Source organism: Bombina bombina, chromosome 2, assembly GCF_027579735.1.
Source record: "Bombina bombina isolate aBomBom1 chromosome 2, aBomBom1.pri, whole genome shotgun sequence".
Classification (NCBI taxonomy): domain Eukaryota; kingdom Metazoa; phylum Chordata; class Amphibia; order Anura; family Bombinatoridae; genus Bombina; species Bombina bombina.
The window spans coordinates 1,180,806,199-1,180,822,418 of NC_069500.1; the positions used below are offsets into that span (position 1 = coordinate 1,180,806,199).

General features: G+C 36.6%; 2 protein-coding genes across 2 annotated transcripts in view; one reads left to right on the top strand and one right to left on the bottom strand.

The window, feature by feature from the left end:
* Positions 1 to 10,972, bottom strand: part of RWDD4 (RWD domain containing 4) — a 32,708-nt gene extending 21,736 nt beyond the window's left edge. Inside the window, exons 1-2 of the mRNA XM_053703865.1 lie at positions 10,767 to 10,972; positions 9,226 to 9,306 (exon numbers count right to left, since the gene is read on the bottom strand). Coding sequence (XP_053559840.1) covers positions 9,226 to 9,306; positions 10,767 to 10,790 — 105 coding nt within the window. The 5' untranslated portion in view covers positions 10,791 to 10,972. The remainder of the gene's footprint in view (positions 1 to 9,225; positions 9,307 to 10,766) is intronic.
* Positions 10,973 to 11,229: 257 nt separating this feature from the next.
* Positions 11,230 to 16,220, top strand: part of TRAPPC11 (trafficking protein particle complex subunit 11) — a 157,681-nt gene continuing 152,690 nt past the window's right edge. The window contains exon 1 of the mRNA XM_053703866.1: positions 11,230 to 11,389. The gene's annotated coding sequence lies outside the window, so the exon portion shown is untranslated. The remainder of the gene's footprint in view (positions 11,390 to 16,220) is intronic.

The window sequence follows — 16,220 nt, forward strand, 5'->3', positions numbered from 1 at the left end:
GTAACTGACCCCATAATAGACACTCATAGCAAAATCATCTCGTCCTTGCAAGCTAAGATTGAAGACCTTGAAGACCGATCAAGACGTAACAATCTTAAAGTGATCGGTCTGCCTGAGTCCCCCGAATTTCAAGACTTAATGAATTTTGCCACCACTACATTACCCCAGGCTTTACAGATCCAGATTCCTGCTGCTCCCTTTTTGATTGAAAGAGTACACAGGATAGGTCAAAGGAGGGAGCCCAGTGAGGCTGCACGACCCAGGCTGGTAATTTTTAAGTTCGTGAACTTCCAAGACAAGCTACTATATCTCAAACACTATAGGAAATGTGTCTCTCTCTCCGTAGGCTCCCATAAACTACTAATGTTTCAAGACTTTTCCTCTGAAACATTAACCAAGAGGAGAGATATGTCCTTTTTTTATGGGAGACTACAGAAAGAAAACTACAATATCAGGTTGATTTATCCCGCAAAGTTAATTGTACAGAAAGATGGTACTACACACACACACTCAATAATGTCAGGGAGGCTGAGACCTTCTGTAGGGAAGCAGGGGTACCCTGATTATGTATCGAATTATACTAAGTTCATGTGCTTTGACCTTAGATTATAATCATGTATTTACTAAGAGATATGTTTTTTGTAGATAGGGTTTTTGCAGTACAAATTTTGCCAGTTATAGAAATGGTGTTTTTTCCTAATCCTTTTTTTTTTTTTTTTTTAAATTTCTTTTTCTTTTTCTCCTTGCGTCCTCTCCCCTCCCCTTCTCGATCCTCCGCCTCTTTTTTTCCTTTCCCCGGACGGCGGTCCCCGCTCACGTCCTGAGGTATGTGGTGTACCCTTCGGAAGGTGGGGGGCGGTAAATTGATTAGTATTAATGGCTCACAACCTTAACCTATTATCTTGGAACGTAGGTGGCATTAATTCGCCAATTAAAAGGAAAGCCATAATAAAATATTTGGGGAAGTTTAATCCTGATGTAGTTCTCTTACAAGAACTACATCTTAATACTATTGAAATCCCCAAACTTAAATCCAAGTGGGTGGGGGAAGTGGTAGCGGCCCCATATACCTCAAGGAAGAGGGGGGTTGCTATCTTGATAAACCGGAAACTAGATTATCAAATAGTTAATAGGGAGTCGGATCCCGAAGGAAGATTTTTAATACTGGAATTGGATGTTAATCATACTAGATATATACTTTGTAATATATATGGACCCAACCAAGTTGACCATACATTTTGGTCAGCTCTTTCGGTAAAATTACATAAATTTATTGGACGGAATTTAATTGTAGCTGGAGATCTTAATCTATTAGCTGACCCCATTCTAGATAGCTCTAATAAAAGAGCATTAAATAGCAGAGGCAGAAAAGTTCGGATATTCCAGAAGCTTTGTTCTCATTTGGGTTTGGTTGATCTATGGCGCATACAGAATCCGGATGATCGTACGTATTCGTGTGTATCCCATGTCCAGCGCTCATTCTCCCGGCTAGACTATTTCCTGACATCAGAAACAATGCTTAGCCGGAACTGGTCTACTGGAATCGAAGACATTGTTATCTCTGACCACGCTGTCATAACACTAAAGCTCGATACTGAACAGAAGCGGCCGGGGGCGAACCATATTTCTTTCCCTAGATATCTATGCAATAACATCCAATTTCAGCAGCATTTACGTTTAAAGTGGGCGGAATACCTTAATAATAATGGTAATTATATAGATAAAATTGAGATATTTTGGGAAGCTTCTAAGGCTGTTATGCGTGGAGAGATTAAATCTTATACACTCTATTGGTCAAAACGCTGCAATCTAGTGGCTAGACAATTAGCCAATCGAGTTAAGAATACCTATAGATCTTATATCAGTAGACATACTAGAGAAAGCTGGGAGGCTTACACCACAGCGAAAACACTCCGAGACACACATATGAAACAGGTTAGTGCCCAGGAAGAAATTAGAATGAAAGCCAGATACGGGGGCTTCACAGGTAGATCGGCGAAGTTCTTAGCAAGGTTAGCTAACTTCTCTCCTAAACGTGCCATCACCGCTATTAAGCTTGGAGACAAGAGATACACGAGGCACGTCGATATTGAAAAAGCGTTCTCCGAATTCTTTCAGACCTTGTATAGCCAAGACTCCCCCAATTTAGATAAGAAAGAGACATTCTGGAGTAAGGTTAAAGTACCACGCTTAGCAAAGAGGCTAGAGACACTATTAACGCTCCCATTACTGAAGAAGAAATTTCATGGGCAATTAAGAACGCGAAACCTAACAAAGCGGCCGGTCCAGACGCTCTCCCTATCGAATATTATAGAATCTTACAGCCTCAGTTGATGGGTATATTACTCAAGCTTTTTAACTTTTATTTCTCTGAGAACACTCGATGTTCTTCTCTTTTTGCCTCTGCAAATATTTCGCTGATTTTGAAAAAGGGCAAGGACCCTGAGCTACCGAGCTCCTTTAGACCTATTTCGGTCCTGAACACTGACTAAGTTATTAGCAGCTATTATAGCCTCACGATTAAAGCCCTTTATGGGTGAGCTAATACATGAGAATCAATCCGGCTTCATGCCTGGACGCAACCCCGTAAAGAACATGAGGAAACTTCTGATTTTGATCGAGTCTTTCTGGAATAAATATAAATCTACAGAATCTGATGATAGTATAGATAAGGCTATTCTAACGGTCGATGCCGAGAAGGCCTTTGATAGGGTCAGTTGGGATCATCTCTTCCATGTGCTGGACCGATTTGGGTTCACAGGATCCTTCAACAACTATATACGCTTAATCTATAGTACCCCTTCTTCAGCGGTGATTGTTAACAACATTTCCACACAACAATTTGATCTATATAGAGGCATCAGACAGGGGTGCCCACTTTCACCCTTCCTTTTTAATCTCTGTATAGAACCCTTAGCTATCCGATTACGACAAGAATTGGAGGGGATTCCGTGGGCGGATGAGAAGATGGTGCTTCTCCTATATGCGGACGATCTCTTATTATTTCTATCTGATCTGAAAGTATCTCTGCCTATTTTACAGAGTATTACCCAAGAGTTTGGGGAAATATCTGGATTTAGGATCAATACCTCCAAATCAGAATTAATGTGGATACATAAGAACTCGCCACCACATGTGCAACATCCTTTTCAAGAGGTTTCTCAGATTACATACCTGGGCTTGCATTTATCCAGAAACCCAGAAGAATGGTATAGATCAAATCATAAGATGGTACTGGACTCATGCAAGAAAAAGCTCGAGGAATGGGCTAGGTTACCTATCTCGTTAACTGCTCGGGTGAACCTGATTAAATCAGTTATCTTCCCAAAACTTCTTTATGTACTACAAAATATCCCGTGGTTTTTGCATAAAAAAAGATATTACCATATATAATAAAGCCTGCTCCAAGTTTCTATGGAACGGCAAGAGACCACGGATTGCCTCTCTTAAACTTATGAATTCCAAGTCAGCGGCTGGCTTGGCGCTTCCTAATATCCAGATATATAATCTGGTTATTATAGCTAGATTCGCGCTAGATTGGCTAACTGAGAAGGAGCAGATTACATCTTTTTTTTGGGAGTCTCAGGCGGTAGTTCCCTTCCATTTAAAGGCTCTTCTGCATTGCCCTCTTACGTCTTTGCCTTCCAATATATTCTATCTATGCACCTTTAAGAATGTCATCACGGCCTGGCAAAGACTGTGTACAGAAGTGGGAATCTCCCCTTATGTCTCACAATATGCACCCATAACGGGTAATCCAGAGTTTAGTCCCGGCCTCTATAATCAGATATTCAGACAATGGGAGGCAAAGGGCCTTCAGACCCTGAGTCAAATTCGAGATACAGAAGGGCATCCAGTGGCATTTCAAGAAATTGCGACACGGTATGCGTTGGGGGCGCAAGAGTTCTATGCCTACCTACAAGTTAGGCATTTTCTCAGGGAACTGAGCACAAAACATGGGGACAATTGGACTATGGGGGAATTACAGCCTAGGATTACTATGTACACGGCAGGAATATATGCTATCTCCTCTCTATATTTAATGTTAAATCAGAAAGCATCAAACCTGCAAATTAACGAAATGGTTGCCAGGTGGTCTACGGTATTTCCAGAAATTGACGAGGAGTGCATTGTTGGGAGCTTTAAAATAATCCAACAGAATTGGGTTCCGACAACCTGGAGGGAGTCACAGATAAAAATAGGGTTGCAGAGATACCTTACACCAGCGGTCCTCTCTAAGTGGTACAAAACAAAGGTGCTCTGCCCCAGATGTTCCTCTATAGGATCTGACCTATTTCACTGTTTATGGAGCTGCCCTAAAATATGTCAATATTGGGGAAAAATCACATTTTGGATGACGGCGGTTCTGAAACTGGACCACAAATTTTCCCCAATTGAAATCTTCTTCCTTGTAAAATTCCAGGGTATCACTAAGAACTACAGCCTGATAAACACTATTATATTAACAGCACGTATTCTCATTTTTAAATCATGGAAGGCATCCTCTGCGCCCACTATGGCCCAATTTAAAATGGCTCTATGTAACCAATTCATAACAGAATAGTTTAACGTTCCATACCCACAAGATAAATACTTAGAAGTATTTTTTTAAAAATGGGAACCCTTTGTAAGATCTCTACCTTCATTACAACAAAAAAAAAACTAATCAAACCATTTAGAAATTCTCAATTTGTTCAGATGAATATCTTGGCGGGCCGCTTCCCGGGAAATTGGGTTTCAGATGCGGAGTGAGGTGGTCTGGGGGGGGAATTGGGGGGAGGGAAGTAGGGAGGACCAGTTTCATTTTTTTTTTTTTTCTTCTCTCTCTTTTTTTTTTTTTTTTTGTTTCGTTGGTTTTTTTTTTTTTTTTCTCTTTTGTGGTCTGGGTGGATGCGCTGTGTCTTAATAGGGGGGGGGGGAGATAAGGGGGAAAAACCCAGAGGCAAAGAAAAACTAGCTATTCTATAAAGGTTATCTGGTTACCTTATGCAATTTTTAGGTTTTATTCCCATTTTAGCCGACACAAATATATGTGCCCTAAATAACTTTGATTGATTGAAACGATGTAAGGGCACTCTTTCTTCTTTTGACCTATATGGCTTTTTTTCTTATTTAAATATGTATTTATATATTGTGTATACTCACTGTGACATCTGCTTTTGGTATCCGAGAATGTAATAACCTTCTTTGTCTTTGGTATAAAAAAAATAATAATAATAAAAAAAAAGAATCAGCTGCTGATCGGCGTGAGCAAGTCACCCGGACTTGACCTTCACTTTAACAAATTAAATAATGCTGCATACAGCAATTTACAAAAATAAGTGCATAGCAGTTAGCAACATCAACTTGGTGGTTCTGGGTAAGACAACAGCTGGATAGAAATAGGAAGTTGTTGAAGTGAGAGAGTGGAGAAAGAGTGCTGACAGTCATGGAAGGTCATAGCAGACCTGGAGATTTTCTTGTATCAATTATCTCCTCTCCCTTTTATCAACTATCTTTCTCCCCTCCCTTCTCTTTTCGATCTCTCCTTTTATCCTCTCCCTTATCTTTCAGGCCATATCTTCTCTATATACTCTTTCCCCGCTCTCATATCTTTATACGCTTTATTTTTCACTCCAATCTCTCTCTGCCCCGTTTACCCTCTCAGAAGTAAAAAGTGTAAGCACTAATGGTGTTTCTACAGCCCTAGAGGGATATATTATTATTATTATTATTATTATTTATGAAGCGCCAACATATTCCGCAGCGCTATCCATGGATACAATTCATTTAAATAAAATATAAGACTTGTAAGAGACAGGACAAAAAATTTACAAACACATACAGGAGGGATTGAGGGCCCTATTCCTGTGGGAATTTACAATCTAGAAGGGTAGGAGGTTGAGAAACAGGGAGGCGAGGACTGCAAGATTGAGAAAGATGTTAATACAGAGTTAGATGAGGGAAATAACATATCCTTGCCCTTTCTAAGATATATAATATCCCTTCAGATAATATTTTAAGCACATAGCCCAAAATGTGTGTTTGTCAATGCTGCAATAGGTGTGTACATTTTGCAAATGTGCTAACTTTCCTACTTACAACATGCCACCAGGCCCTTCGGACCGTGAGTGAATGTTGATTTAACATTCACTCGCCACCATTAAATTTCCACTCGCCAATGGTATTGTCAAGGTATATGTGAAGATATAGATAGATATTTTTATTTATTATTATTAATATTATATATTCGGCTATCAGCACCAAATGATTCATTCATTCATAAAACATTAAATGCTTTGACTAACCAAAATTCAATCCTCCCCCAATTCTGTAAATTACACAAGATGGGTCACAAAGTCACTTAAAAAGAAATGTTGAAATGTGTCAAAGTTGTGTTGAGGAAGAGCAGAGTTTTATGGCTTGAGATAGGATAGGACCATTAAACCATTTCAAAGAAAAAAAAAAACATTTGGTGATCAGAGAGATGGTCAATCTATATAGCTATATATTCCTGGTCTTAGATCAGACATAAGATAACAATTGAGTTATTTCAAAAGGAAAGGCAAATTGCTTCAAAAGAAATGGCCCCGTTTATTTTGTATATAATAAATATTGAATTTGCAAACATCTTCAAAGAAAGGACATCTAAGAACAAGATTATCAGATAGATAGCCCCATACAGTGAAACAGGCAATGTCAGAGAAATGCTGGATTTCTTTTGAAACTTAGCTGAAGAAAATAGCCATTGTCACTTATGTTTGAAGTGCCCCTGCTCAAAGTTTGACCAGCAAAGACACATGTTTACAATGTAGCTAGTTATATGAACAGTATATTCAGACACATATTAAACATGGAGACCTGAGAGCTAAAATTTCAAATTGTATATATATATATATATATATATATATATATATATATATATATATATATATATATATATATATATATATATATATATATATATATATATGAAGTACACATATAATTGATATATTTAAATGATATCCTGTATATTTTATCCTCTCAAAGAGAGATCTACAGATATGAAATATTAATCTGTATGGAATAATAATCCAATGTAGATATAATTGTGTGAGAACCACATATATCTATGTATGTGATGTTGAGCGGATGGCTGAAAAAGGAAATTGAATCCAGGATGAGGATATTATGATTTTAAGTTATTTCATAACAGATATGGTTTTAAATGCATTTTATATATTATAAGTGGAATAAATTCATGTAGTTGTCCCATAAAGATGTACACTGAATGCGAAATATGCTGTGTTTGTATATAAATGTGGGGAAATGACCTGGTGACATTTTAAATGGATTTTAAGCTAATCAGTTAGCAGTATAAATTACTTTGATATAATATAATGTTAAAAACATAGTGTGTTTGGTATTGGGGTAATCAGAAAAATGATATGATACTAACCCATCTATAATTAATATTGTAATTTATTAATGCAATAAATTATAGTATGTTAAATATAATCATTGTATGTGAAGATATTTGGATTGGCAGTGTGGGATAACTGTTAAAAATTATTAAATGTATTGCTGTTTGATTGTCATGCTGCCCTCCGATGGACAAAATCCGGTATTACAGCCAAAAGATTTGACTGTTAAAAAAATACATTTCCGAAATGATCCAATGAAAAGGGACAAGCTAGCAGGGCCAATCCGATAAGACTTCCCAGGTGACCAATCCATGCGCAGATCCGTATGGCCACCCATATTGTTTCATCAATGATTAAAACATATATAAGTCAATGCAAGAAAGGGAAAAAGGAGATGCTGCTGAGCTAACTTGTAACTGGTTACTGGGCGTTTGAAATACAAGTATTATAAGCAAGGCTAGCTACCTTTTCTCATTGATTGCAAAATATACTTATTTGTCTTCTGAGATGAAACAAGAAGTTTTCTGAAAATTGCATTATCGATTTTGGTCATTTTGGTAAATTATAAAAAGGTTACTAATTATAGGTAATAGATTTAAAAGGAGCACTCAGTATTCTAAAACTTGTGTTTCATAGTCCTGTATAGTGTTAAACTTGCCTTTTATATGTTAAATATTTAAAACAAACATCCATTGTTGCTGTAGGTAGCAGACTTAAAGGAATAAATTGTATTTTAGCTTACATTCATAGTCTGTATTTTAAAACATATATCATAAATGCTAAGTTATATTTGCAAATGTACAGTTATAACTCAGAATTGGTTTTAAATTATAAGTAACTAAGAATTTATTTCAACTTAGATAAATTAGCAAAGGACAATTGGTTTTTGCATATACAATAGATACTATTTTGATATTTTAAATTAGAATTGTGTTAGAATCAATTGTGACTATATAGTTAATTGTACCAGTCTGAATGTTAGTAGCTAATATTTTGGAATCTCATTGTGTTAATTGATTGAAATTCAATTGCGAATAAGGTTAGTTATAAAGTTACAATTTGGGTTACTTTGTAAAAAGTATAGCATATAGTATTGATTCATATTCTTGTTCCTACAAATATATTTTAATGTGTTTATAAATATTAACTAATAAAAAGAATTCAGGAATTTATATTAATTGTATTGTCTTAGTATATGCATATTGATTGTGGGTTTATTTTAAAGAATAATTATTAAATATATTGAGTTATAACCCTGCCATATACTGAGATATTATATATATATATATATATATATATATATATATATATATATATATATATATATATATATATATATATATATATATATATATATATATATATATATATATATATATATATATTTTTTTTTTTTTTCAATGAAGGACTGCACTCGCTGGATTTAGATACAGGATTAAATATTTATTGTGGTAACGTTTTGGTCTGAGCAAGGGATCTGCGAACCCCCGAAACGTTACCACAATAAATATTTAATCCTGTATCTAAATCCAGCGAGTGCAGTCCTTCATTGAAACATACTGAGTACTACTGACTTTGCACCCTGGTTGATGACCCAATTGCATTGTGAGTGCAGATAGACATGGAGGATATAGATATATATATAAAAAAAAATATATTTTTTTTTAAAACACTTTCGGATACCTTGCCAAGTACAAGTAATAGATATTATAAACACCCAAGTACTAAAAGAGGTTTCCCCTTCCTGTTCCCACAACAGAGAGGTTCCCACAAAAAGTCAAGCGTAAAGTCGGATGAAAAGGCATACATTACATTTTAATAAACATATAGAAATACTTACTCTGTATTGAAAAACTGTAGGCCCAAGCTCCTTAAAACATTCATCTCCTTCATAAATGGACTGTAAGGCTTCCAGCTCCATCTGAAATAAAGGCAGCATTGTAACAATGTGAGATTTACAACAATGTAATTCTGACACCAATGGGTTCATAATTGTATTTTAATTTCCAAAAAATAATTGACCTTAATCATAAATCCATTAAATACTAACATGGATTTAACTACACTCACCAAGCTCTTAAAGGTGAAACTGCTTAGGAACAACATTCAGTATAGTAAACAAAGTGGTTAATTATAAGGGGGGGGGGGAGTGTAAAACAATCATACTAAAAATGAATGTCAAAGAACATTTTGATAGTGGGGTTTACTTTAAAGGGACACTGAACCCAATTTTTTTCTCTTGTGATTCAAATAGAGCATGCAATTTTAAGCAACTTTCTAATTTACTCCTATTATCAATTTTTCTTCGTTCTCTTGCTATCTTTATTTGAAATAAAAACCATCTAAGCTTTTTTGGGTAAAGAACTCTGGACAGCACTTTGATTGGTGGATGGATTTTTTCCACCAATCAGCAAGGACAACCCAGGTTGTTCACCAAAATGGGCCGGCATCTAAACTTAGATTCTTGCATTTCAAATAAAGATAGCAAGAGAATAAAGAAAATTTGATAATAGGAGTAAATTAGAAAGTTGCTTAAAAATTCATGCTCTATCTGAATCACAAAAGAAAATGTTTGGGTTCAGTGTCACTTTAAGTGTTGCAGTATCTTAAAGATGGGAAGGAAACAACATTGCTCTTCATAACCCTGGAAGGCGCCTGTCCATGCAACCCAAGCTGGTGCATGACAGTAAAATACTCAAGTTCCAAACTCAAAAAAAAACAAACAAAAGTATTAAAATTCCTCAACATTAGCTAAGCAGCTTTAAAAACTAAAACTGTCATGAGTTGAAGATAGTCTATGGCTAGAGCTTCTAATTATCCAGACTAGACATCAGAATTAAAAGCAGAGGAACAGTACATAGAATCTTTATCACAGGTGTTCATGTAATCCAGGAGAATGTTTAGTAAGTGGTTTGCTATACCTATGCTATGTCTACATACTCAAATTCTTGAAATATGAAATTTTAATTGCAAAAAACAATGGGATATAATGCCCACCTAGTATAGTCTCTTAAAAGGAACATAAATAATACGGATTATAAATTGGTGTCCCAGTATTAAATTATGAATAGCTCTGCAATCTAAAAAAAGATTGCAGTATTTTGTAACATTGCTCACTGGACTTTAACTTGTGTCAAATAAAAACATTTTTTTTTTATTTATTCTTTAACACTAATATGATATGGCAAACAAACATGAATGACAAAATAAACTTATGAAGAATATGCGAAACATTGCATAGGGACACAGAACTACATAAAATTGGACATAGTCAACCTTGTCACTGTAAAAATTATTAAAAAGCAGCAATGGGATCAGATGAGGTTTGGCTAAAATGTTCTCTAAGATACGGCTGCAGAAGTTTGCTAGTCTATCGCTCACCTCTTGGTCCTCGTTGGCTGCCATGGTGCTAGTAAGTCAGAGCTCAGGGCATTAACTCGCTATTAGCACATGAAAGACCTGAGAGTGCGGAGTACTGCAGCAGAAAGTACTCCCCATAGACAGACTGACCGGTTATTGCACCACTCCACCCTATCTAGAGGCACACAACTCTGACCCACAGCACTGAGTTGCAGGCAGGCACGCACGTCGCAACTGACTTACGTAGTCTGCTGTGCAATAGCAACCATTTTTACTAAGGGCAACATCATGGGATGCATAGTTATTGGGCACTTTTTAGTCTTTAAATAAAATGAAATCAATATATACGAGCCTGTTTGCACGTGTTAAATAATTCAGATACTAGCTGAATTAAATAGATTATTACTGTTAGGATAGCAACTTGCCCTCCTGAAATAGGGCTACTCATGCTCATTCTAATGCGGTCAGCTGACAGTTCCAAGTTGCGGCCTCTGAGAGAATTACACAGGATCTGTTTTGGTGGGGTTGCTGCTGTGTATGTGACACTATCAGCGATAGTCGCAGGGCACCCAGGGCTGGGCTGATAGTATGTGAAGATCGTTAACGACATTGCTGCGTTAATATAGGATTCAGCCTCATACAAGGTAATATTACTAGTACTACATTAAAGGCATGGTACTTCAACCTTATGTGCAGTTGGTTTATTTATTACTAAATATATACCCTGTAAACATCTGATCTTTCAGTGAAAAAGATACATTTCCAGTTATAATTATATTCTGTGTCGACTGATTACTAAATTGTGTAAAAAAAACACCACCTTATTGAGAACCTGTTTAAACGTGCCTCTGAGCTCAGATGTTGTGATGGCAAAGGCATAATTTTACCCCAGTGCTAAAAAAAATAGTGCAAAAAATGATACTGTTATCAGGGGCGCAAAGTTACTAGGATACTCAAGATGATTTGGACTCAGTGACTTACAAGTACCAAAAACATTTTATAGAGATCACTATTCTAACATTAAAGGGATAGGAAAGTCAAAATAATTAAACTTGCATGATTCAGATATAGCATGTCATTTTTAAATCGCTTTTAAATTTACTTCTATTTTCAAATGTGCTTTGTTCTATTGGTATCCCTTGTTGAAAAAGAACATGCACAATACATATCCTACACTAGTGGGAGCTGCTGCTGATTGGTGCCGGCACACATTTGTCTGTTTGTGATAGGCCAACTAGATGTGTTCAGCTAGCTCTCAGTAGTGCTAGCTCTCAGTAGTGCTATTCTATTCCTTCAGCAAAGGATAACAAGACAATGAAGCAAAATTGTTTCCTGCCCCTTTAATGGGTTTTAATATGCACTGATATTTTTGTCAAAAAAATTAAAGTATTTTTTACTTTGTTGCATATTTAGAAGCAGACAAATTAAAATTTCGTTTTTAAAATGGATGTTCCTGTACTGTATTTTTTTTAACTTGTGTGTTGTGTCACTGTCTGCTAATAAGACAATGGGAATTGTGCTTATTGTCTATTGAGCAATAAGTCCATATGGTCCAGTTGTGCACATTTCTGCTTCCTGTTAGCCATTATAATAAATGACATGCTCTAATTTGTTAGAGAATATAATTGTAAGACTAGCGACCCTGCACCTCTATGTTTAACCCCCGCAGAACACTCCAGGTCCTGTGCTGGAACTGCTGCTGACCCAATCAGAAGTGCTGGTTGCATGACCCAGCTGCGTAACTATTGCTGCTGATTGAATGAGCATCAGTTTCCGCTCTGGATCAACAGTGCTCTCTGCAGGTCCCCAGTGGTACTTCTACCTCATTGCGGGGTTTAAACAAATAGAGTTGCAGGGTCGCTAAAATTATGACATAGCATAAATGCCTCTTGTCATTGGCTCTCAACCAGCTCCTAGCAGAGGATTGCTGCTCCTGAGTATACTATTCAACAAAGGATACCACAACATAAATTTTATATTCAAAGTAAATTGGAAAGATGTTTAAAATTGCATGCTCTACCTGAACCATGAAAATGTAATTTAGACTGCCTGTGCCTTTTAAGTCATATTTAGTATTACTTATAGACTAGAGTTGAGAAACATTGTATTAGATTCACTAATAGTTGTGTTATTTTATAAAGCTGCTTCACTAAAGAGTTAATAGATAAGGGACTTAGGTGAAAGATTAAACATAATAACAATGACAAAGAAGAGGCTGTAGGTTATTCTAACTCATTATCTTAATGATCCATCTCCATATACTAACTTATAAATTGTGTAGTTTTGTATTTTATGCTCTGTAACAGAAGTATCAGATTTTTGATAGTTGCATATGTGCCAACAGTCCTGATTTTCCTGGGACAGACATGTTTTTTTTTACCTTCTATGAGTGGTATAATTTTGCTGCTAACAACCTGACACATTATTTAATTATGAGAATTTCTTTCATATAGGTGGCGAGAGTCTATGAGTTGTTACTGATGGGATACACATTCCTACCAGGATGAGGCAAAGTTTCCCAAACCTCAAAGCCTATATATACCCCACCCACCTCACTCATATCTGTTTAAACTTTGCCTCCTTTGGAGGTGGTTGAAGTATGATGTGCTTAAGTGATAGGTTCTTCAGTGTATATTAAAGTCCGTTTTTACCTCAGAGTACAGTGCTTGACAGAGGGAAGTATGTGGAGTTATGCGTTAGGACACCATGTTTTAACCTCTGGAAAGTCTTTTTGGGCTCTCTGTAAATTTGGTTGCAGTATTTCATTTTCTGCCTCCCTTTACAGATCGACATACTCCTATTTTCTACCTTTACTGATATGTTTCAGTACTGGTTAGCTGTCTACCTTTAGTGGACGATTGTCTGCAATATCCAAGAATGTTGTTAGAGCTTTGAAATTTTATGTTAATGCCACTAACGATTTCAGAAAGACTTCTAGTTTGCTTGTTCTTTTTTCTGGTTCAAAGAAAGGTCAGAAAGCTTCTGTTATTTCTTTAGCCTCTTGGTTAGCCCCTTAAGGACTGGGTATTTCAGACAAAAACTTCCCCAAAAGACCAGAGTATTTTTGCCATCACTATATTTAAACATAAATAGAGCCTTTTTTATATTTACCTATCAAAACTATAGATTTTTTTTAGTAGACAACCCAAAGTATTGATCTAGGCCCATTTTGGTATATTTTATGCAACCATTTCACCGCCAAATGCGATCAAATAAAAAAAAAAAAAAAAAGTATTTTTTTTTAACAATTTTAGGTTTCTCACTGAAATTATTTACAAACAGCTTGTGCAATCATGGCACAAATGGTTGTAAATGCTTCTCTGGGACCCAGTTTGTTCAAAAATAGCAGACCTATATGGCTTTGGCATTGCTTTTTGGTAATTGGAAGGCCGCTAAATGCCACTGCGCACCACACTTGTATTATGTCCAGCAGTGAAGGGGTTAATTAGCTTGTAGGGTTAATTTTAGCTTTGGTGTAGAGATCAGCCTCCCCCCTGAACCCCCTCAAACAGCTCTCGGCCCTCCCCACCTCACAATTGTCAGCGCCATCTTAAGTACTGGCAGAAAGTCTGCCAGTATGAAAATAAAAGCCTTTTTTATTATTATTTTTTTATTATATTTTTTTTAAATATATTTGCTGCAGTGTAGGTTTCCCCCCCCAAAAGAGCTCTCTAACCCTCCCCCCTCTGCCTATTTGCCGCCATCTGAGGTACTGGCAGCTGTCTTCCAGTACCCAGTTTGCTGCAAATTTGGATTTAAAAAAAAAAAAATAAAAGACCTTTTTTTATTCTGTAGTGTAGCTACCGCACCCTCAATACCCTACCCCCCTCCCAGATCCCTTTCTGTTAACAGATCCCCCTCATTGCCCCTACTCCTTCCTCCCTCCTTCCCCCTCAATGACACAGATATATATATATCCTTACCCACCCACCAACGATCGGCACCACCGCTGTCTGATGTAGAGAGGGCCACAGAGTGGCCCTCTCTGCATTGGTAACTCTGCAAATCTATTTCTGCAGTGCCCTACTCCTGGGGCATGCAGAAATAGTGCAATCTCGCTATTTTGAGCGAGAACAAGGTAGAGAGAAGTCCAGGACTGCAGTGCCGTACAGGGTACGTCCTTGGTCCTTAAGGGCATAACGACCAGCGTTGTACAGGGTATGGCGCTGGTCGTTAAGGGGTTAAAACTTCTGATTCACAAAGCTTATTTGGAGGCGGACCAGTCTCCGCCTCAGAGAATTACAGTTCATTCTACTAGATCAGTTGCCACATCTTGGGCTTTCAAGAATGAGGCTTTAGTTTATCAAATTTGCAAAGCAGCCACTTGGTGATCTTTGCATACTTTTACCAAATTTTACAATTTTGATGTTTTTGCCTCTTCAGAAGCAGCGTTTTGGTAAAAAGGTTTTTCGGGCAGTGGTCACTCACCATATACGGTATTGGTTCCGTTCCAGTGTAGCAGGACTCCTACTTCTGAAGCACCTTGGGAAGTATTCCTGAAGAAAGAGGTATGGTAGTTGCTGGCCACTGCTATCAGTACCTTTTTATATAACTACACTTGGAGGATAGTAACTGTGTGGATTCTTTCATTAAGTATACATGGTTGTTAGCTAACGAAGATCTGTGAATCTCTCCTAAGCATCACTGCTAAAATAAGTACTTGGAGACTTTTTCTGGTACTATTGAAACACTGTTTCTCATTGTAATGGTACAGGACATTTATTCGAACACTTTGAATGAGATATATTTTTATCAAAAGAAAGACAAGTATTGATCTGACAGATTTTATTATTATGTATAGTTTTTAGTCATTTTAATGTTTTATTAAATACTATATTTGATTCACCCACTTACTGAGATATATATTCATTTCCTGATATTAACACCTAGTGCTTTAGCTATTTTTGTTACACTGTGTTCTTAATTACCCTATCTAGGAAGTACATAGGAATAAGAAGAGGCTTAGGTGTTATTGGTGGTTGTGCTTTTCACTTCTTTTTCTTTACTATATATATTTTTTTTTTTTTTTTTTTTTTTAAGATATTAAAAGACTTTATTTTTGGATTTATTTTCTCAGCGAAAAAAGCTGTTTATATTTTATCCCTCCCTTTATTTTGTTACTCGTGGACTTCCACATCTTGGGTATTTTATCCCATCAGTAACAACTCGTGGACTCTCGCCACCTATATGAAAGAAAACATAATTTATGTGAGAACTTACCTGATAAATTAATTTATTTCATGGTGGTGAGAGTTCACGAGGCCCTAACCCTATTATGGGTTATTTGTTTAAGAGCACATATTTTTTCCTTTTCATTTTTTTAGGCTTTTTTACTCCTTTTTTTACACCTCACTTCTTGGCTATGAGATAAACTGAGATATGAGAGTGAGGTCGGTGGGATATTTATAGGCTTTGAGGTTTGGGAAACTTTGCCTCCTCCTGGTAGGAATGCGTATCCCATCAGTAACAACTCGT